Genomic DNA, 23689 nt, shown 5'->3' on the forward strand with positions numbered 1-23689 from the left:
TAAATGGGCTTAGTATTGTATAGTGTTGCCCCCTAGTGTTGCTAGGCATAGCGAAGAAATGATTATGGGCTTCAAAAACAGGCCTTCATGAATGGGCTTCGCGAGTGTAGGAACACTAGAATTTCCCACGAAGGCTTATGCGAAGAGACTGGCTAATAAATTAATCCCTCAGTGTTTTGACTCCTCAGTAATTATGGATTGCACTAATTTTTTTTTTTTAATTTTTTTTTTAATTTTTTTTATTTTTTTATAAGTAGTTGAATTCAATAAGACAATGTGAATCAAGGTTTAGACATGCGGCCCAAGTATAGTCGCCTAGACACAAATTTTCTTTCAAATCCTTTGGGCAACCTTACTGAAATGGCCAGGTGGAGGAGGGCGAACAAGAGAGGCAGAATCCATTTTGGCATGAGCTACTCCCACATAGTGGTTTAGGCCCATTTGCACGCACTTTTGGATTCAAGAACCTGTCATGAACGTTGTCCCCTTTCTAGACACCATTTCACATAGGCTATACTTACTAAGATGAGAAAGGTCATAAGTGTGAAGACAGTTCAACAAGTGTTAATAAAAGCCGCCCTTAACCTTAAGGGACCTGAACTAGGCACCAATAAGGAGTTTAGGCCAATATTAACAAAAGAGACTTCACCTATTTCGTTATGATTCACGACCCCTTACCAAATTCAATTTTTTTTTTTTTTTTTTAATGAAAAGAAAAATAGAAACGAAAAATTAACAAAAAATTAAAAGCAAAGAAAGAAAGAAGCTAGCAACACTATGTTTGGCTAACCTCTAGAAGACCACGGGGGAGGCCATCTATGCTTCACTCCAAGCTCCGGTGTATCAAAATTTGTAGGGTAAAAATTCCTCCTGTGAGAGCTTGTAGGAAAAGAACAAAGATACTTCTCGTTGAAGAATTTGGAGGAATTTGGCTCGTGAGAGGGGTATTCTTGCCCCCCATGTATCTTTGTTGGTTGACGAAGCATGATCTTCAATTGCACTTTTGGAGATGAAGATGTTTCAAGATCGGCTTTGTCGCCAACTACCATGTCATAGAACATGGTGTCTTCAGGATTAGCCACAGATTGGCCATTATAGACGACCACTTGCTGGTCTGAATTCTCCACGTCAAGAGCTTCACTTGCTGGATAATTGTAAACAAGAGTTAACTTGTATTGATGATACTCAAATTTACAGTTGCGAAGGACAACTTGGCCACTAAAATAATTGTTCTGGCCATTCATGCAACGTGGGTTGTAGATGTGCCCTCCACATATATCAAAGCCACCGCTTGGCCTTGAAGAATATATGAAGAACTTCAAGTTGAATTGATTAATAAAGCCACAGATTGGCTTCTGTAGGCCACAACTTAATTGATAATTAAGTTGGTCCTGATTTTGATCACCTTCCCCATGACGTCCAGTAGCAGAGTCACAATTAAAATGATCATGAACTTGCTTCTTTTGATCAAAGGGATGATCATGGGCCATATCTTGCCCCCCATGCATCTGATCAGTAGCCACATATTTGGCTTGATTAGTGGAGAAATCAGCTATATGTTCAGAGACAATTTCATTGTCAGAAAAACATTCTTGTTGATGACCTTCTCCAGCCTCTGTGTAAGGCTGTGACTCACCAGTGAGACCCTTAGGTTGATTGCCACCTATAGGCAAGTTAGTCTCAGAAACGACTTCTTCGCGAGCAGGTTCTTGACGTTCCAATTCGCCTTGTGTTTGTTGTGCCCCCAACTCGAGCTTTGTGACCGAAATCGTGAACTCATCGAGCCGTCGACGGTCCTCCGTGAGGGCTTTTCTCAGATTCTCATGGTATGCGGTAGAATTCTTTTGAAGGATATCAAGCCGCTCTTCTATGCTCGCATTCTCTGGAATGGGAATGGGCACATAGCCTTCTATCGTAGCCATGACTTCAGGAATTTCTTTTGGTAAAGATTTTCCTCTGGCATCCCAATGATGGTGAACACAAAAAGACTCTGGTGTAGTCCCACTGGGCGTGCCAAAATGTTTGTTTTGAAGCCCGGTGGTTGAATGTCTTCAAAAGAAAAAATTCTAACCTTGTCCCACTGGGCGTGCCAAAATGTTTGGCTCCAGAATTTTGCTGCAGCTGGTCAACAGTCTCTTTTCTGCGCGGGCGTGCCAGCACCGTTCGGGTGCGGTCGTCGGGGGTGTCCCTTGACCTGACTTCTTTCAAGCAATTGTGGACGAGGAGAGCACCAACCTCGTCGTGGGATTCTTTGTGCCTCGTGGTGAGGACTTTTGCTAATCTTCTTACGTCACCAAATCGATACTCGATGTTGTAGATCGAGCAGAGCGAGAACCACCGGGAAGTAGAGAGAACTTGCTAAAGCGTGACTTTAGCTTGGCTAGGTTGCTAAGGCGTTACCCTTGCTTGGCTGGTTCTGTAACCGTTGTGGTCGCGGCACTACCGTCGGCTCCCGAGGAGACTAGGACCGAAGCACGTTGACAGAGGGTTTGGTGGCACTGAAAGTCGGCTTCTGAGAAGACTAGGACTAGGAGTATGATCACCGGTAAGAGAAAGAGAAGGAGAGGAGTTGCTCTTAGAGAGGTTTGCTCTAGAGAGAACTTAGATCATCTTAGAGATGTTGTTGTTGAATGTGAATGTGTCTGTTAGAATGAGAGGAGAAGGTGTTTATATAGGGAAGAAAAAGAAGAGTGAAATGATGAGTGGAAGAAAAATAATGAAAGTAGATCTAAGTTCACTTGTAAAATATGGAAAAGATAGAGAAAAGATGAAATGAAAGCAAAGCATGAAGGTGCAGCAACATGGAAGTGGTGATGATCTATTAAAGAGATTGTAGAAGAAAAATATATCCAAGGAAAAAGAGAAAAGCATCTAGCTTTCTTCATGTGGGTAGGAAACATGAACATGTGAATATTGAGCTGGTTTTAGGTCAGTTTCTGCCCCTTTATTCCTTCAATTATTTCTCCAACAAGACTTCATTATATGCCTTCGACTTCTTCATATGAAATGTTCCACTATGAGTGTAGATCATCCTGACACATTTTCAGATTTTTATTCCATGTGGTTGGGCCGAAAATGCTGCTGGACCTCTTACAGGTCGAGTTTTCCAGTTTTGCTTCTGTAGAAAATTGGGCTGATTTTTTGAAGGCCTTCCACTCAAAAAAAGCTCTTGCACTCTTCATAAGAAATGATCCTTGGGCTGTCTAGAATGGATCTGGAAAGTTTCAGCACATTTCGATTTCATTTGGTTAGTCTGCCACCCCTCCTTCCTTGTCTAGCTCGGTTTTTCCTAGCCGAAGTAGGAAAATATGCTAAAGTTGACTTGTCATACTTCCATAGTAGGCTTTATTTAGCCTCTAAATATATATTTCGAGCTTGTCGACAATATATAGCTTGAGCCACTGATATTGGCTCAATTTCTCCAAGACGTGCCTCGTCAGGCCAAAATGTTCATTTTGGGTCCAAACACATTTAAACCAACATTTTACACAAGAAAAGCATTCTAGTGCATGCCCATCTACTTGGGACATCAAAAAGCTGATACACGTACATATATTGTTCCAAAACACGCTACACATGGTGCATGATAATGTACCAGCAGAGATGCACAAAAAAGATGCTTTCCTTATCTAAAATGTACCAACAAGTGCGCTACTTCATGACTCGTGCACATATGTGTTGACAACAAACTTCCCCCACTCATTTCGCACTTGATCAATATCTGCTTGGGTGTATTGGCTGCTGCCTCTCCTCTCCCACTGAAATCAGTTTATTATATCAAAAGGATCAGTTAATCATTTTGGTGAATGAGGCATGGATATAATAACACACTTAATAAAAATTGAGTCAAGTGACTATATTTATGGCTATATATGTTGATACCTTGGAAGGAAACAATGACATGTCTTTATCCTCAATCATATCTCTCATGTATCGCATGATAAAGTACCCGCACTCCTTGTTGCTAGGTTGGGGAGGAATGCCCTAAACACAAGCAAATTAATGAACAAGTGAAAAGTCAAAAATGAAAAACTGTTTTTTGAAAACCACAAGTGGTGAAACTTACAGCCAAATTTTTCCAATGGAGTGAACTCCGGCTTTGCTTATTCTTTTCAGCATTATACATACGCATAGCACTACACCATTAATTACAACAATATGATCGATGATGTACCATAATGCGAGGCAATCAAGTACTGTATTAAACAGATTTCATAAAATTGAGGCATTTCGATCAATATGTAAACGAGGGACTTACGTATCCACGATAGACATCCAATCTCCTATAGGTAAGCGTCTTTTCAGCGGGTCCATAAAATAGGCGGTTCCTTTCTCCGGATCAACAAGTGTCAACATTCAATGATCACTACATGCATACAAAATGTCATATATCTTGAACACTAAATTTTTATGTTCAGACACAGTAGATATGAAAGTTTGCAAACGTTCATTAACTTACCCCGAGTTATATGGCAGCATGAACATCTGCCCTGGTTTAGCAGTTACAAGCCTATCTTTGATGTGTTAGCCCTTGACAGTTCCATTCCCACACCCCACAGCACCAATAAGTGAAGGGTCGACAAACGCAACCATGTCCAGCGTTTTATAAGCCTTCAACTTATCATAGAGGTACCTAATAACAAACATTTGCACCAAGTCATTGGGTTTCAGCAACTATACTTCTTATCAAGGCATTTCGGACAAAGCATATATATATATATATATATATATATATATATATATATATATATATATACACTACACTGCAATGCAAGTTCCAGTTACTTCCCTCATGCTTGCAAGTCGCCTAACATCTTTTCCCAATATAAATGTCTTGCGAGAATATCCAAACACTTCAGGCTCCATGTAGAAGCTGATTGTATTCCCATCATTGAATGCATCCTCACCCCACAAACATAACATCTTCAATGAAGCTGGCAACGATGGTGCCAATTTGGCCAAGCCAAATTCATTCTCCGAGTCTTCTTCCCCTATCTCTTTCCTTTTCTTCTTCTTATCACTATCTAATTCTACTTCATAATCTGCCCTCATGTTACCCTGTATAGAGTCAGATTCAATTGGCTCTGATTCAAGACTTTCACTATCCGTGGAGGATCCCGACTCCACTACAACCTCCCTATGTTCTGTCCATTTCACATAATCTGTGTTGATCCCATTTACAAACAGGTGATCCTTGTGCAGAAAAATCTTTCACATTTCCACACTTTGTGCAAGGACAACAAATACAACTATGGTGTCTAGCATTTCCCAAAGCAAACTCACAAAACTCTTTCACCCCTAACTTATATTCATAAGATCTCCTATCAGCATGCACCCATGACCTATCCATCTACATTAAACAAATACCACAAACCAAAACTAAGTCATCGAGCAACAAAACCCCAATCACATATCCTACATGCATTCACTAAGTTTCATAAACTCTACCAATTCAAACTCTGGTACTCTTAATCACCGACAACAATTTATTTACATATATACATGCTCCAATATCAGGCAATGATGCAGAAAAAAAATCAACATATATTCAGGCTAAGCAAATTCAATAACAAGGACAAAACAGAATAGCATAATATATAAAGAAAAACAAATAGATATACATTTAGGGTAAGAAAATCCAATAACAAGACAGAACAATATACCACAATATATGAAGAAAAACAAATCGATATACATTTAGGCTAAGCAAATCCAAAAACAAAAATGCAAAAAAAAAAAAAAAAAGGAGGTCCATTAACAAACACATATCATATTCTCCATTGGGAAAAGCTATGCTAAAACAACATCCAAACAATTCTCCAATAAGAACATTAACTGCAGATGTAGTATATATGAACCAAACCAGTCCTACACATTTCACCTGAACAAATCCAATGATACCATGATATATATTAAGCATAGAACAATAGATTTCAACACATTAAAGCTTCAAAACAAATTTAATAGCAGTCCACAAATTCAACAATGAAGCTCACAGTACTCACCAATCCAGCTCCAGCAATGAATACCAACAATAGCAGTGAAGCTCAGTGCACAAGTCAAACTCACTTTACAGCTTCTTCCAACTCCACCGGATATGCCTTAATTGTGTGGCTGCTGAGAATAATAAACAAGTGATTACACGCATTTTTATGCATGTAATTGTATCTAAAACATTAGAAATAAGTTAATCCTTGAGCTAATATAATGTAATTAATCTAATTTTATTTATTGTGTAGGAAATAAGCGAAATTGCAGAAATCGAGAGAAAGTGATAGAAAATTGAGCAAATTAGAGTTTCTGAGAAAAAGACGAAATAGTGGCTCCAGTCAACCATGATCAATGTCAGCGAGAGAAGTGAAACCCGACTACTTCCTTGATGGTTGGTGTGGAAATATATTGAGATCGTATATATATATATATATATATATATATATATATATATTTTATATATGTGTATATATATTGAGAGAGATAATAAAGAAATAGAAAAAGAAAAAAAAAATGAAATAAAAGAGGAATGAATGCTGCAGCACGGTCTGGCAATTAAGCAAATGGTCCTCAATTATCCTTTCTCCCTCAAGCCAATTGTGTGCAGCCACCTCACCATTTTCTTTTATCCTTTCCTTTCTCTCAAGAAACACGGAGACCCCTGATCTTCTCTCTTCTGGGATATGAACAGCCACACACATTTTTGACCCTGAGCCTATATATATAATCCCTTGAATCTAATACTGGGAGACACCAGAAAGAGCCGCAACGCAAAAGTGGGAAAGGCTTTGCCCTTTCCCATCAGACCCCATTCTTCTTCTCACCTAGACCAGCCACCCCTCCTATTTCGTATTTTCCATTATTTTCCTCACTTCCTCTCATCAAATCCTCATCAATTTTGCAAGGGATTTCAAGGGACATCAAAATTTGAGATTGGGTAAAAGTGGAAAGGCATAAATCAAGACTTGTCATATTTGCTCTATAGCAATTGTGACTTGTTCTTGTTACTTCTCACTCTTCTTCACATTTACCTCTTTAATTGATGTATATCGTTGTTGATTTGTTGATGCGTTGTGAGTAGTTTATTTAGGAAACTAGAGTTTGAGCCCTAGTATGGATTTAATGTAATAAATATGTTTTGATTTAATGGTTTTCAATTTCGTATTTGGCATATGTTCTATTCTATAATATTTGGCTTAGATGCATGATTAGGAGCTTGATTAACTCTTGAATGTGTAGATGAGCATGTCTAGAACAAATTAGGGGACCTAATCACTTCTCTAATTTATGGCTAGGACACTTGTTTAGAACATGGTTAGTTACAATACCAATTTCGATTGCCGTATTGGCTAGCTTGGGAACCTTGATTCTAGGACTCTTCGCCTTTTGGTGCAACTAGAGGCCCTAACAAGGCTCTAGATTGTCCCAACTGAGTTTCTACGACCCTTGATCCGGAGTATGAATACCCTATAAGGAATCTAATGACCCATGAGCCTTGAAAAGCCTTGGGTACGGTTCTTGATGCTATTATGAATTGAATGACCATTATCGGAATATATTTGTGCATTGAATTTGGTTAGGAGGATATCCTAGTGACCTAATTTCCATTTCTTACTTTTCTTTCCTTTATTTAATTTAGTTGTTAATTAAAGATTTCATTTAAATTCTTGCACTTTAATCTCTAGAAATTCAAATTACAATTTTGGCGACAATTTCTATCTCATTGTAAATAGCCATCACTAGGCTCTTAGTTTTGATTAGGCTTTGGTGAAAACCAAAGCCGAGCATTGTTAAGGCTTGGTGCCTTACAATAGGATTTTTATTTATTTTATTTTTCATTTGCTTTTGTTTGCTTAGTGACTTTAGTTCCGACCACCCAAGGATTGTGGGTTAGCCACTAATCCCCGTGGTACAATAATCTTGGGTACAATACTTCTCTATCTTGACAAGGATACGTACGCTTGCGTAAATATGTATCAAGTCAACAAGGCCATCAGATTTAATCCAAACCTCAACAAGTCCTAGCTTCCATAATGCATGACTAGAAAAGAGCTAAATGAAATTTGTTCAATAAAACCACCAGCGCTCAATGCAAGCTTACTACTCAAAGGCCATAGTTTTTTCCGAACCTATTGGGATTCTTGAATCAAGACTAGAATCTGTAGGATTTGGAAGCTTGTAGAACATGTTTTGTTAAATGCTGGCAATTCTAGATATTAGTAGTGTTCCTAAGCCTTAGTTTCTTTAAATGAGGACTTTGATTTTCCTCTCTTATACTATCAAAAATTCAGCTTCCTTCTTCAAGATATAATTATAAACATCAAACTTTATATCATCCAATAGTTATTTTATGTACCTTTCCAGTGTCAGATTCATGCATAACTTATTACAAATACATTTGAGACCCGACCACCAAACGATATATTCTCCACAACATAGTTCAGTGTACATAGATATACAATATTAACTTACAATTTTGTTGAACTTGTCAATTGTTGCCAAAGGTATTGTGCCAAGCGGAACTTGTCAATTATTCCTGGTTCCCTCACTCTGAAATAAAAAAAAAAGCATATAAAACAAGCTAAGGTGACAAAATGGAAATGAAAGGTTATCACATGCACACAACCACCAGTGTCATTATATTCAAGGTTTAATAAATAATATAGGGTTAAATACTGCTTACTCCCTATACTTATAGGGTTTCATCGTTTCAGTCCCTGACCTTTGAATTTCACCTAAAAAGTCCCTGAACTCCCAATTTCCTTCCAATTGGTCCATACCGTCAAGCATCTGTCAAAAACTCTGTTATCTTTCCCTAAAAAGTCTATTATACCCTCATTTACTTTTGAAAAATATATATTTCTCTTCCTCTCTTTTTTTATTTATTTATTTTTTCTTTTTACCTCTTTTTCTTCCAGCTCTTTCGCCTCCTTCTGTTCATCTCCTAAGCAAGATGGTTCCAATCCACAGACCTTCAAGAGGTGAAATGAAAAAAAGAAATAAAACAGAGAAAAAATAAATTAAAAAAAAAAGTAAGTGAGGGCATAATAGACATTTTTAGACATGGCAGCTCCCTAAACTCCTAAAGAAAGACAGATGCTGAGAAAGAAGGTGATAAACACACGTTAAAAAAAAATGTCATCCTGCAAATACTTGGAATAGATCGACTTAATAACTTTTCACATCTAAGTTTGAATACTTGGAATAGACACCATTTTGTGATGCATGTTGCAGAGGTAAATTTATCTTATTGCTGAGATAGTATTCATGTGTGAGTGCGATTCGAGCTCAAGCATCCTCTGGTCTTCTATAGGAGGGCCTGGAATGAAGAGCCTTTAAGGAATCAAGTTCTTAATGAAGTGGTCGAGGTTGTGAGCACCATTTTGAAGAACCTCCGTTGATATGTGGTGACGAACATCAACACCTCTTTTCAGCAGACAAATCAATTGTAGCTAGGTTAGCCTATTAAGTAGAACAATATATTTTTGAGAAGCTGTGTCAACAGTAGTTGTATTGTATATTTGCACATTATCAGAACATTCACATTAATGGTAATGTTAGTTGCAAACATAAGTTTCTTGCCATCCAAACTTGCAGATTTTGTTTGAACACCCGCAGCAACGCGTGGGCACCTATTCTAGTTTAACATATAAAAGCTCAATCCACTGTTATACTGTTCATACTGTTGACAACTGTTCATACCGTGCATAATGACCGTCTTGCCCTTTTTTTTTCCATCTATTACCGGCTGCCACTCTGACTGCGGGTTAAGAGGTTGGGCGTTGTTTTGACGCGATAGAAGGGTCTGGACTTGGTTTTGATAGAGGTTTGCCGTTGTTTTCATGCGATAGAAGGGAGTGGGTTTAGCTCTTTCCAATCTTCGATATGTCGGTAAAAGGTAATCATGAATGATCTGCTCTTCCCTTTTCAAATCTCATCTCCCAAAACTGTTCATACTGGTGACAACTGTTCATAACCGTGCGTAATGACCGTCTTGCCCTTTTTTTTCCATCTATTACCGGCTGCCACTCTGACTGCGGGTTAAGAGGTTGGGCGTTGTTTTGACGCGATAGAAGTAGGGCTGGCAAATCCAACCGATCCAAACCAGCCAACTGCGTCCGTCCCGAACCAAGGGGTTCGGTTACCAGCGAAACGTCCCGAACCAAGGGGTTCGGTTACCAGCGAAATTGGTTACCGAAAGTTTGGTACGGTTATACCGTACCGATATACTGTAATTGGTACGGTATCGGTACTGAATATTGATAAAATACGGTATACCGTACCGTACCGTATATTTAATATAATATTTAATTATTTAAAATATTTATTTTATAATCAATCCTACCCGTTGATTTTATTCTGTTATATTCCATATTAACTAACAACCGTTAGATGAAAATTTTCCAAACCCTAAAGGCCTAAATCCATAATCCCTCATTCGGTCATTCCCGATCGAGATCAGCCTCTCTGGACTCTGGAGTGTGGAACTGTGGACGACTCACCGTCTCACCTCGTCTCTCACTTTCTCTCAGTCTCTCTCTCTCTCGAACCCGATCGAGATCAGCCTCTGCTTGCCTCTCATACTCTTGGTCAGTTGGTCCAAACCGGCAAACCCTTATCCCTAATCCGAATATCCGATGATTCCGATCCCTAATCCCTCAGTGGCTCAGTCCATCGATCTCTCGACCACTCCCTCAGTCTCTCTCTCTCTCGAACCCGATTGAGATCAGCCTCTGCCTCTCATACTCTTGGTCCAAACCGTCAAACCCTTATCCCTAATCCGATGATTCCGATCCCTAATCCCTCAGTGGCTCAGTCCATCGATCTCTCGACCACTCCCTCAGTCTCTCTCTCTCTCGAACCCTCAGCCTCTCATACTCTTGGTCCAACCTGCAAACCCTAATCCCTAATCCGATCCCTAATCCCTCAATGGGTCAGTCCATCTCTCGACCACTCCCTCAGTCTCTCTCTCTCTCTCTCAAGTCTGGAGAACTCGAAGGAGGACAACCACCTGTAAGATTTCTTGAATTGTTGTGTATTATCTTGAGATTTAGCAATTTATTGTTGAATTCGATATTGGATATGTTATGTATTATCTTGAGATTTAGCAATTTGTTATGGGTTTTGCCACTTTTAATGGTTTTTCTTTTGTGCTTGGAGGAGCAGGATATGACAGTTTGAGGGAGAAGAAGGCAAAGTTAATGGGTTGAAGGTGGAACTCTGCCTGCCAGCAAGACTCTATTCAATTGAAGGTATAATTGGTAAATTGGATATATGCATAATTGAAAAATTGATAATTCTCTGTTTGAATTTTCATGACTAAGTGTTGTTCTCTTTGTTCTCTATGTTGTTTTTCTTATTTGGTATAACATGCTCTGATTAATTTTCAGGTGTTCCAATCTCAAGTTCTCAACAATTCAAGAATTCTTACAATTAAGGCTTAGAAGTTAGAACTGGAGCAACGTAGGAGCACTGCAGTTGGTCGGTTTAGACCAACAGGTCAGTTTCAAAGTGATATATATTTGTAAAGTTAGATGATGAAAATGTTATATATTATATATATGTTTGATGTTTGTATTAATATCACAATGTTTGATGTTTGTTTATTTTTTCTGCAACAATTAAAATGTTTGATGTTTGTTTGTTTTGTTTGATTCTTTTTTCTGCAGCTATAAATATTATAATGTTTGATGTTTGTTTCTTTTTTCTGCAACTTTTAATATCACAATGTTTGATGTTTGTATCATTGTATGCTATGTTTGTTTCTTTTTTCTGCAGATATTATAAATTTATAATGTTTGTATGTTCCACTTGTTTTATTTTTCTGCAGCTATGGGTACTCAAAGTGGTAATTTGAGTCAGACTAGTAGCTCAAGCCCTTCGATTAGTTCTGGCATACATGTGACGGGTAGTGCAGCTTTGGATCATTCCCCTTTAGGACAAACACTCCCACCTTTAGGGCAAACTTCAGGTTCAGTTGATGAAGCTGATCCTACCAACTCCCAATCCCATGGAGTAGCTACTGCTGGGCAGAAAAGAAAAGAGCCTGCAAACAAAAGCCCTCTTTGGGCACATTTCACTAGATGTAAACACCCGAACTCAGACCTAATAGATACTTGTTGGTGTACCTGCAATTATTGCAATGACAGAGTGTTATGTGATACTAAAAAGAATGGGACAAGCTTGATGTGGGCACATACTAGGAAATGTGCTACTCACCCATTACATGCAGAACCTGATCCTAAGCAGGCTAAGTTGAATAGAGATAATGTGAGTGGAGGAGCCTCATACCATAAGTATAACAAAAAGAGGTGTGATGATAGGTGCATCAATATGATTATCAAGGATGAGCTCCCTTTTAGGCACGTGGAGAAGGAGGGATTCAAAGCTTTCTGCAAAGAGTTAGAACCTCAATGGCCTGGAATGGACAGAAAGCAGGCTGCCAATGGTGTGCTAGATAAGTACAATTTTGAGAAGGCTGTTTTGTTGAGTCAATTGAAGGCAAATGAAACTCGGATCTCAATTACCACCGACACCTGGACATCGATCCAGAATATCAACTACCTAGTACTAACAGCCCACTTCATGGATAGTGACTGGAAATTGCACAAAAGGATCATCAACTTTTGTACAATTACTAGTCACAAAGGAGAGGAGATTGGAAGGGTAGTAGAGTAGTGTTTGAGGCAATGGGAGATCACCAAAGTGTTTATAATCACAGTAGACAATGATAGTGCTAATGACTTAGTTGTGGCATACATGAAGAGAAGGTTGACCAGTTACAAGACTTTGATGTTTGAGGGAGAGTTTTTACATTTAAGATGTGCATGCCACATTATAAATTTGATAGTTAAGGATGGTCTGAAGGAGTTACAAGATGGGATTGCTGCTATATGGAATTGTGCCAAGTATGTTAGGAGTTCATCAAGTCGTCTTGACAAGTTTAGGGAGTTTGCTGTTTTGGAACAGTGCAGGGCAAATGCCAATGTTCCATTAGATGTAGTCACAAGATGGAACAGCACATACCTCATGCTTGAAGCTGCACTTAAGTATGAAGCTGTGTTCGGCAGAATGGGTGAAGAAGACTGCAATTTTAAAGCTTATTTCGAAGAAACGGACAGAAATGGCAAACCCAGGGTTGGACCACCATCTAGTGAGGATTGGAGGAATGCAGAAGCATTTTGTTTGTTTTTGAAGAAGTTTTATGAAGCTACTGTGAAGCTGAGCGCATGGAAGAAGATCACTGCCAATATATTATTTGTTGAAATGGTTACATTGCAAACTGAGATTGACAAGGCCATGAATGCAGAAGATGAAGTTTTAAAGAGGGTTGCCACTTCAATGAAGGCCAAGTTCAACAAATATTGGGGAAGCTTCGAATCGGTGAACAAGATAATCATGATAGCTAATGTTCTTGACCCAAGATACAAGCTGCAGTGGGCTAAAGTAACAATGCAAAAAGTCAATGCAAGCTACGAGACAATTCATTCAATACAAGGGGACTTAAAGAAAATTTTGCTGAAGATGTATGATGAATACAAAGCCAATGAAGGCAGCAACGAAGCTGAACCGTACATGGGAGAAGATCTAGGATTCGAAGGGGATGACTTGGAGAATCTTGATGAAGTCAGCAAGCAAATAGCAAGGGAGAGGATGGCAGAGCAGTCACAATGCATACGAAATGAGGTTGATCAGTATTTATCAGATAGGTATGTTAGCCTCCTTGCAAAGAATTTTGAAATTCATAAGTGGTGGAAGGCCAATGAGTTAACCTATCCAATCCTATCAAAGTTAGCAAAGGATGTTTTTGCTGTTCCTTGATCAACGGTGCCTTCGGAGAATGCATTTAGTTTGGGATCAAGAGTGGTGGATCCTTTTAGAGCTTCATTGACACCAAAAATGGTGGAAGCCCTTGTTTGCAGTTCGGACTGGTTAAAGTCTGATCCCCCCAACTTCTACAAAGATCCCACTGACGATGACCTTGAAATGTATCACTCTTTGGAGGAACTTGAGAGGGGTAAGCTACTCATATTGTTTGTTACTTTGTTTCGTATTTTATGAGTCATGATATTGTTTTTAACCTTGTCTTTGTTATTTTGCAGAAAATGCTTTTAATCAAGGAATGGAGTCAACATTGACCAATCTCAGCTCTACACAAGCTGATGCATAGCAGGCAACAGCCAACATCGTGAGCTTTCTTGTTCAACGTTAGAAATTGCAATAACTGCCTAAATTCTTCTTCATTGATTGAATTTGCAGAACTGCCAGCATTCTTAATTTCTTATTCTTTTCAACTAAAATTTATTTGCAGAAACTTTGACTCTTTGAGTGAGGCAGGGAGCACAACAAGCAAGTATGAAGTGACGATGAGATGAAATTTGAGTCTTTGAAAGTTTGAATACTTTGTTTTCAACTATTGTCCGCTTTGTTATTGTATGATTCATTCATTTGTGTGAACTGTAAGTGATGATATGAATTATGAAGTGATGATAAGATGAAGTGATGAACTGTAAGTGATGATATGAACTATGAAGTGTTGAACTGATGATGAGATGAACTGTAAGTGATGAACTGAAGTTGATGTGTTATTTGATTGTTTTTGATTTGTTATTTGATTGTTTTTGATGTGTGATGAAGTGATGAACTGATGATGATATGAACTCTGGGCCTTTAAATTCAGATATGTTATTTCACTTATTTGATTGTTTTTTATTTGCTTTCAGTTATTCAGTTGTTGACAGGTTAGGGATTGAAAATTTTCATTTGGGCCGTAGCTAAAAGCTGGTCCAATCTTAAACTCGGTTGGAGGCCCAACCAACCGCTACCAACCGACACCAACCGAAACCGAGCAGTCGGTATACCGACTTCGGTGGCCGGTAGTGGTACTACATTTTGAGTACCAACAAGTTCTGGTACGGTATGCGGTTTCGGACTTGAAGGTCCGGTACCGTACCGAACCCAGCCCTAGATAGAAGGGTCTGGACTTGGTTTTGATAGAGGTTGCCGTTGTTTTCATGCGATAGAAGGGAGTGGGTTTAGCTCTTTTCAATCTTCGATCTGTCGGTAAAAGGTAATGATGAATGATCTGCTCTTCCCTTTTGAAATCTCATCTCCCAGATTTGATATGGAATTTGGAATTTTGATTCTTTGATTAATTTGATGTGAGATTTGCCAATAATTGATCGTGTTTGGGTAGGTGATCTGCTACAACTAAACCAATCGTGCTTGGGTTTTGGGTCTTGAAGATAATCGTGCTCGACCAACCAGGTGAGGGGTTTTGTGCTCTGATCGAGATAATCGTGTCTATTTTTCATTTAATCTCTTGAATTTGGTTGTTTCGTCCTTGGGTGTGGAAGTCTTCTTCTGCTATCTTTTTCTTATATATTGTGTGGTTTGGTGTTTATTGGGTTTTTGGTTTTCGTTGGTTTTTTAACTGATATGAGTTTTGGTGTTTTAGAGATTTTGTCTATTATTTGGATTTTGGAATTGTTCTAATTTGGGATTTATTTTGTTTTGTTTTTTTTTTCTTCCTTTCTGCTCATTATCTCCTCTTATGTCAACTGATGTTTTTTTGTAAATCTCAGTGCTCTTGCCTCCTCTGGGATATTGCTGTTTTTTTTGTTTGATTTTGTTCTTTTTTTCTTGGTTTAGTTAGTGGTTGTCAGTGTGAGTGCGGGTTAAGGGGAGGGTTTTGATTTTGGTTTTTTGTGATTTTGAATCTGTGGATAAAAGGTAATGATGAACGTTGGATTAATTGGGTTTGTTTTCATGTGATAGAATTGATAGAATGGAGAAAAGCCAAACCATTCCAATCTTGGATCTGTGGGTGACAGGTAATGATGAATCTTGCTCTTTCTTTTTGATCTGGAATTTTTTTTTTCACTACTTCCATGGATGTTGCCTATACTTTGAAAAGGCAGGAAAGACCTGTATCGTATGAATTTGGTGCTTTTCTTTATTTCTTTCATGCTTTCCTTGGTAATGTTTCAATTGTTTATAACTTTGTACCACTGTCCCTATCATAGCCTCTACATAATGTTTTGTGAATGGTGAAGCTTTTACATTAGATTTTGATATCCAAGCACTAAAGTTAACTCAATCTCCATGTACATCTACATTAGGGCTTATGTTGTCTGTAGTTTGATATCGGAGGTTCGATAATTTTGTAAATGTAAGGAATTATATTGTTATCAAAGATTTGATAGAGAATTTGGATAGAATAGTGGAATTAATTAATTTTGTAGATGTGAGAAATTATATTGCAGGTACTGTTTGATATAGGGTTGCAAATAATTGGTCCGATAATTGATTATTTGTAGATTTGATATAGGGTTGGTGTTTTGTTGTTGGGTCATAGTGTTACCATCGAGCTGCCCATAGAAGGTGATCATTGGTGACTTTGTCTTCTTTCGTGATCTACTGAAATAGGTTTTTGAATGCGAGAAGTTAATGAATCATGTGTGGTGATATATAGCTTCATTAAGCAACTGTCCTGCTGAATTGCATTGTATTCATTGTTTTCTACTAAACAATAATTTATCATGTTTGGGTAGGTGATCTGCTACAAATAAACCAATCGTGCTTGGATTTTGAAGATAATCGTGCTGGACCAACCAGGTGAGGGGTTTTGTGCTATGATCGAGATAATCATGTCTATTTTTCATTTAATCTCTTCAATTTGATTGTTTCGTCCTTGGGTCTGGAAGTCTTCTTCTACTATTCTTTTCTTATATTTTGTGTGGTTTGGTGTTTATTGGGTTTTTGGTTTTCGTTGGTTTTGAACTGATATGAGTTTTGATATTTTAGGGGTTTTGTGTGTGCTTACCCTTTTTGTTTTATCTATTATTTGGTTTTGGAATTGTTCTAATTTGGGATTTATTTTGTTTTTTTTTTCTTTCTTTCTGTTCATTATCTCCTCTTATGTCAACTGGTGTTTTTTTGCAAATCTCAGTGCTCTTGCCTCCTCTGGGATATTGCTGTTTTTTTGTTTGATTTTGTTCTTTTTTTCTTGGTTTAGTTACTGGTTGTCTGTGTGAGTGCGGGTTAAGGGGAGGGTTTTGATGCGTGTTAAGAGGTTGGGCGTTGTTTTGACGCGATAGAAGGGTGATTTTGATTTTCACGCGATATAGAAGGGAGTGGATTTAGCTCTTAGAATTTGGAATTTTGATTCTTTGATTTGATGTGAGATTTGCCAATAATTGATCGTGTTTGGGTAGGTGATCTGCTACAACTGAACCAATCGTGCTTGGGTCTTGAAGATAATCGTGCTAGACTAACCAGGTGAGAGGTTTTGTGCTATGATCGAGATAATCGTGTCTATTTTTCATTTAATCTCTTGAATTTGGTTGTTTCGTCCTTGGGTCCGGAAGTCTTCTTCTGCTATCTTTTTCTTATATTTTGTGTGGTTCGGTGTTTATTGGGTTTTTGGTTTTCGTTGGTTTTGAACTGATATGGGTTTTGTGTGTGTTTTCAGATATGGATGGTTGATTGGAACGGGGCCGTAACTTCTTTTACATTATTGTTTCTGCAATTAGCTGAAGTTCAGACAAAGCATATATGGTCCTTTTTGTTCCTTGCTGCGGAATAATCGACCCAATTTCAGGTCAGTTTTCCACTTGCAAGTAATCTAAGTTTTTCATCTGGAGTTCCCAGCTTTAGCTTGCTTTAAGTCCAGGGATGAAGAACCAAATATTATTCTCAAGGCTATGGTTGTTTTGGAGCTTTTGTCAAGAAATTAGCTATTGTTTATAGTTAAATGATCTGTTCACTACTATGATTTGTCATTAAATTGGGAACAAGAGAGATTACCAACTTGACTTAGCCCACTCACTTTTATTTGAATGTTAATAATCTAGGTGGAGAGATTCCTCTTGAGAGCGGAAAGATGGGCAGCTTAGAAGCTTAGCTCTGTTTCTTTCAGCAATTTTTTATTTTTTATTTTAATTTTTTTTTTTATGATTTTGATTTCTGTACGCATTTGATTAGTTTGTTTAGAGTGAGCATGATGATTTGAACTATTTGCATGTTACTGAATTAGTGTACTCTTTGTAACTTGGGGGCTAAAAGTTTAGTTGAGAAGGACCAAAGAGTTGTTGGTCTAGCGGTCAGTCCCTTGGTTTGCTCCCAAGTGGTCTGGGGTTCGACCCTCTCCCAAGGTACCCACCTAGCAATTGCTAGAGTTTCCAATTCCCCAAATGTTGTGGGGTCAGGCGGGGGACCTAGGGATTAGTCGGGTCAAAGACTCGGATACCCTAGTCTCAAAAAAAAAAAAAAAAAGTTTAGTTGAGAAGGTGTTGATGGTAGTGGCATGGTGAGATAACCTAAGTGGTGGCCTATGCTTTACTAGTCTTGAATGTGAAAATTCTAGATAAAATTAGTTTGCTTCAATTTTTGAAGAGGTTTCTGCTATGCCTTTCGTTAATTGAATTACGTGTGCTCATGCAGCGGTTCAGAAATTTGATGAGATCGCAAAACAATCTATGTCAGAAGGTGATAACAGCAAAGTCTACTAACCCCAAATTATCATTCATGACATATCAGACAAGGTATGTTGCTGCATTCCCTTAGTCATCAGGTTTCTTGATAAATATTATACTTACTCTATATCATTTTTGATTTACCTGAATAAATACTTTTGAATCTATATCATTTTTGATTTACCTGAATAAATACTTTTGAATGTATTTGGTGTACAATTATATCACATAGCTCAACTTATATATATCACATGAGCAATTGAAGAATGAACAAGAAAGCCATGGATTGAAGAGTGATTAGTATTTGCTGGCATTGAACTTTTCTCTCAAAGAATGAGCTTTTCCTCTATAATAGTCTGATTCTCAACTTCTAATCTCTATTTCTGGCAATTCAATACTGCATCTCAATTCAAAAGTATGACTACTTGACAGTGACGAACTTACTGATTTTGTTTGATCACTATCTGTCAGGGATTAGTAGAAAACTGGAGAATACATACAAAAGTCAAGACAAAGTTGCACTTCATGAAAGCTCCAACCAAGATGAATGAAAAAGTAATCTGCTTTCCAAGTTTTTTAATACTTAGTTTTCCAAAAACAGTTTCACACTATTAGAGAAGTTTAAATTGTTTTGATTTAAACTTTGCTTTAACTGTTCTCTTTACCACAAATTATGGCATTCAATTTCAATGAGAAGCTTCCAGATAGTGTTCAACTCTTCTAGAATTAAAGTTGACATTTTTGGATAAAATTCTGTGATGAATCTTTTACTTCACACTCAGTGATTCCTTTATCTTCATCATTTTTCTCAATTTTAGTTACTCTATGTTTCCCCTATCTCGCAAAATTTTCTAACCAAATCTGATTGCTGTCTTTCCTAATTCTTCTTTGACCCGCCTGATTATAAGACTGGTTTTCAACACAAGGCCATAGAGAAGTTACCTTCTTTCACTAAATTTCATTATGGATTGTTCATTTATGTGACTTAAGAATCAATGAAAGATTAAAATGGCATTTTGTTGAAGCCACCATGTTTTTCACTTTTTCACTTCCCCCTTTTTTAACACTACACAGAAAATATCTGGATATATATATATATATATATATATATATATATATATATATATATATATATATATATATATTCCACACTTAAAAACAAGGCAAATAAAAGACCAATTATTGACACCCTCTTTTACTTGGAGAGAATCTCTCATGCACCCAAATTTTTTGGATAATACAGAACCTATAAATCATTTTATAATCAAATATGTAATGGCCCCTTTAAGCTTAAGCACAAGCTATGCAGCTTTTGAGGTTGAACTATCGTTAAAATTCACTTATTAAATTGATCAATAGAAACATATTATAATACCTAGATTTGCTATTTTTGGGGTTTTAATAATGTTGTTTGAATACTGAGCCATGTTTAAATTTGACGACCTGTTATTATTGATGTGATAGAGATTCTTTTTATGGCTACTGATAAAATTGATAATATTAGCTGTTGGAGATCCTGTAATCACTTTGATACCTGATAATATTAGAAGTGCCTATGTAATAACCCATTTCTTTTAATCAAAGCAAAACAACATTGCTTTTACTTTCATGATTTCGATGCTTTACCTTTAATGATTATGCTTAATTAGTAGGGTTACTGATTGAGTTGATTTTGATCGACCGACGCTCTCTCTCACTCACACTCTCCCTCTCTCTCACTCACACTCTCACTCTCTCTATCGGCCGAACCCAGCAACAATCAGAGCACGGTTTCTCCAATCTCTCTCTAGCACCACAGACCACCAAACCACACCGGACCACGTCCTACGCCTTCACCTCTTCCTTGGGCAGCTGCCGGTGGTATCCTTTGGCCGTCTCGTGAACCGTACACGGCGGTGGAGCACGAGGCCGGTTTAACCCGATTTGGTCCCGAGCTTGATAACTCGAGCTACAAGCCACCAATCCTTGCCAAACTCCATCCTCAGGTTCGTCTCAACCTTCTGAAACTCCCAGAAGCACCCTTGCACGGCGGCGCGGCTCGTAGCAGCGGCTGAAGTCAACCCCGAGTTAGATCGAACGGAACTTTCGATCCAGATATCTCAAGCTGTAGAGCTTCGTTTCGAGTAATTCTTGAACTGGGGAGATCACCTTGAGTTTCTGAAAAAATCTCCAGAAGGAATCGAAGCGATTTGTGGAATTTTTTACGTGGATCGGAGCACCTGCCGGATTCTGGAATTTTTCCGACCACCGAAGCTTTCGATCGATATATCTCGAGCTACAGACCATATTTTTCTGTGATTCTTGAACCACTGAGTTCACCTTGAGTTTCTTAACAACTCTCCAGAAGGGATCGAAGCCTGAAATTGAAGTTTTGACGTCGAAATTGAACCTCGCCGGATTCTGCAAATTTTCGCCGGATTCTGGAAATTTTCCGGCCACCTCGACTGTTCTAGGTAATTTCCGACCACTTCCTTTCGTTTTCAGACTTCATGCTAGTTATGAAAGTGGATCAACTCGTCATTTTGAACAAGTTTGTAGTTGACGACTTTTGCATCGGAGGTGGTTGACCGTCGTTGACCGCCGCGTTGACCGCCCACTGACCGCCGCTTGTGGCGGCGTATTCGACCATATTTCGAGTTTTTATTATCTAGGTGATGATCTACGCATCCTTACGAGCGTTTTGATATATTACAAGGTCATTTTAGAAAACGTTGATAAATAGTGGATTTACGTTTTGACGTTACTATTTAACGTTTTGACGTTTTATCTTCGGTTTACGATCTGCTAAGATCCGACCGTCAGATTTACTTCAAATTTGAATATGTTGATCGTATGACTGTCCCGATGACTTTGTGTGGTCACGGGCGAAGATCCGACCGTTGGATCTTCGTATAATTGTGAAATAGTGATTCGGAAGGCGATTCGTGAGAATCTGACTGTCGGATTTTCGTATAATTTTGAGGAGATGTTTGTTAGAGTGATTCAAGAAGATCTGACCGTTGGATCTTCGTGATAATTTTGGAGGATGATCCTAAGGGCGATCCGTGAGGATCCGACCGTTGGATCATCATATAAATTCGATCTGACCGTTGGATCATCATTAAATTAGAATCCGACCGTTGGATTTCCGTATATGTGTGGTTTATGAATGATTGCTAAGTTAAGATCGTATCTGACTAGGTGATTGACGGTTTGAGTTGGTGGACGATTGTGGATCGTATTTTGAGCTGAATTGAAGACGCAGCGGGATTATCGAGGTGAGTAAACCTCACGTGGTTCATATTACGAACCCAATACATTTAATTATGATATTTTATTGCAATCATATGAACTATAGTTGGTATTAATAGGCATTCCTGTGTGAATGTCTGTATATATATTATTTACGTGAAATAATATGTATTGTTGGAGTTGTGTTGAGTTATTGTTGAGAAACAATATATTGTGAGAGGTATTGAGTTTATTGTTGAGAAACAATATATTGTGAGAGGTATTGAGTTTATTGTTGAGAAACAATATATTGTGAGAGGTGTTGAGTTTTATTGTTGAGGAACAATAAATTGTTGTGATCTGTGGAGATCACTAGGTCACAAGGTGACCATGGCATCTATTAGTGAATCACGCTCTTGTACCGGGCTGGTGGTTATTAATAGTATTAAATCGTAATCACGTCTGTGGCCGGACGAGTGGTTACGTTCAGTTAGAGCTCTAGTCTGTCTGCCAAATGTGGAGTGACCTTATGAGTGAAATTGAGAGTAACTCATAAGTGTCTATATATATGTGGTAACCTTATGAGGGAAATTGAGAGTAACTCATAAGGGTCTATATATATATATGAGTCTGTCTGCCAAATGTGGAGTGACCTTATGAGTGAAATTGAGAGTAACTCATAAGTGTCTATATATATGTGGTAACCTTATGAGGGAAATTGAGAGTAACTCATAAGGGTCTATATATATATATGAGTCTGTCTGCCAAATGTGGAGTGACCTTATGAGTGAAATTGAGAGTAACTCATAAGTGTCTATATATATGTGGTAACCTTATGAGGGAAATTGAGAGTAACTCATAAGGGTCTATATATATATATGAGTCTGTCTGCCAAATGTTGGGAAATCTTATGAGCGAAATTGAGAGTAACTCATAAGTGTCTATATATATATATATGAGAGTGAGTGACCTTATGAGGGAAATTGAGAGTAATTCATAAGTGTCTATATATATATATATGAGAGTGAGAAAGTAACGTGGGTTTGTGGTGGTCTTGTAATTTAATAAATCACAGTTCTTTCTTGTTTACTCATACTAGCTGTCAAAAGCTTACCGGGTTTGGTGTTGTTGCAATCCCGGTACACTATTCAAATTGTGTAGCGGGTACAACTACAGGTCAAGAGAATCAGGATGGAGATCGAGCTGCGTAGAGTAGCTGCAATTGTGTCGATCTAAATTACTTTGTGAGGTGTATTATGCTCATTTAGAGCTTTACAATATTGCTTGTGAGAGTGAATTGTAATAATGAACTCGAGGTTTCGAGATTTGGAGTTTGTGTACCGTGTGGTGAGGTTATATTGAGAAAAAAATTCAAAACGTTTATTTGATTAAGTGGTTTAATTCATGTTTCGGATTTGAATTTATTATTCAAAATTCGGGGCGTGACAGTTTGGTATCAGAGCGTAAGGTACATATTTGGTGATAATCAGTACTCCCCGAGTGATGGCCCGTCTGCAGCGGATCCCCATCATATACTCTTCGGTACTGGTATAATCATTGGGTATGTCTTAGTATGAGGTCTAGACAGTGTGTAAGTCCGTAGGACGGTAGAATTGTCTTGTAGGTTCGTTTTAGAATAAGTTTTGCTTCCGAGAGTTGCAATCTTCGAGGAATGGAAACCTCCGGATTTAACTCTGATGAGTCGGTGAGGATTGTTTATGGAAATGAGTTTGGTTGAAGGCATGATGTTGACCTATGCATGTACCCAGGTTGGATACGAGTATAAATTGATAGAGATTTTTCCTTCTTAAGTTGGATATACAGATGTTTTTGGATGGGATGTACGTATCAAGGATTAAATATCTTGTTTTGTAATGAGATGTCCTTGTGGAGTTTGTTAGTAGGGTTGAGGTTAGGGAAGAAATTATTGTGGTTACTTCTTCCTTGTGCTTGTAAGTTGTTAAGCAGGGTTTAAGGTGCGAGACAAGAGTTTTATTTTGTGCTCGATGGTT

The 23689-nt window shown here is 38.1% G+C and overlaps 2 protein-coding genes and 1 long non-coding RNA gene across 3 annotated transcripts; 2 read left to right on the forward strand and 1 right to left on the reverse strand.

Annotated features, from left to right (window-relative positions):
* Positions 1–3529: 3529 nt before the first annotated feature.
* LOC133742378 (uncharacterized) lies at positions 3530–4687 on the reverse strand. Its single transcript, XM_062170038.1, has 4 exons — positions 4259–4687; positions 4067–4136; positions 3883–3984; positions 3530–3758 (listed from the first exon to the last, which is right to left on the reverse strand). Exons 1-4 carry the CDS (start codon positions 4354–4356, stop codon positions 3657–3659), a joined length of 372 nt encoding a protein of 123 aa, XP_062026022.1. The 5' UTR covers positions 4357–4687; the 3' UTR covers positions 3530–3656.
* Positions 4688–12177: 7490 nt separating this feature from the next.
* LOC133742762 (zinc finger BED domain-containing protein RICESLEEPER 3-like) lies at positions 12178–13812 on the forward strand. The gene is made up of 2 exons (XM_062170436.1): positions 12178–12657; positions 12757–13812. Exons 1-2 carry the CDS (start codon positions 12178–12180, stop codon positions 13810–13812), a joined length of 1536 nt encoding a protein of 511 aa, XP_062026420.1.
* A 1118-nt stretch (positions 13813–14930) lies between these two features.
* On the forward strand, positions 14931–19563 carry LOC133707290 (uncharacterized). Its single transcript, XR_009845037.1, has 8 exons — positions 14931–15061; positions 15188–15258; positions 15769–15824; positions 16545–16608; positions 17208–17271; positions 17465–17593; positions 18436–18536; positions 18939–19563. It is a non-coding gene; the product is annotated as an uncharacterized LOC133707290 (long non-coding RNA).
* The last annotated feature ends 4126 nt before the right edge of the window (positions 19564–23689 follow it).

Source organism: Rosa rugosa, chromosome 4 (assembly GCF_958449725.1).
Source record: "Rosa rugosa chromosome 4, drRosRugo1.1, whole genome shotgun sequence".
Classification (NCBI taxonomy): Eukaryota; Viridiplantae; Streptophyta; class Magnoliopsida; order Rosales; family Rosaceae; genus Rosa; species Rosa rugosa.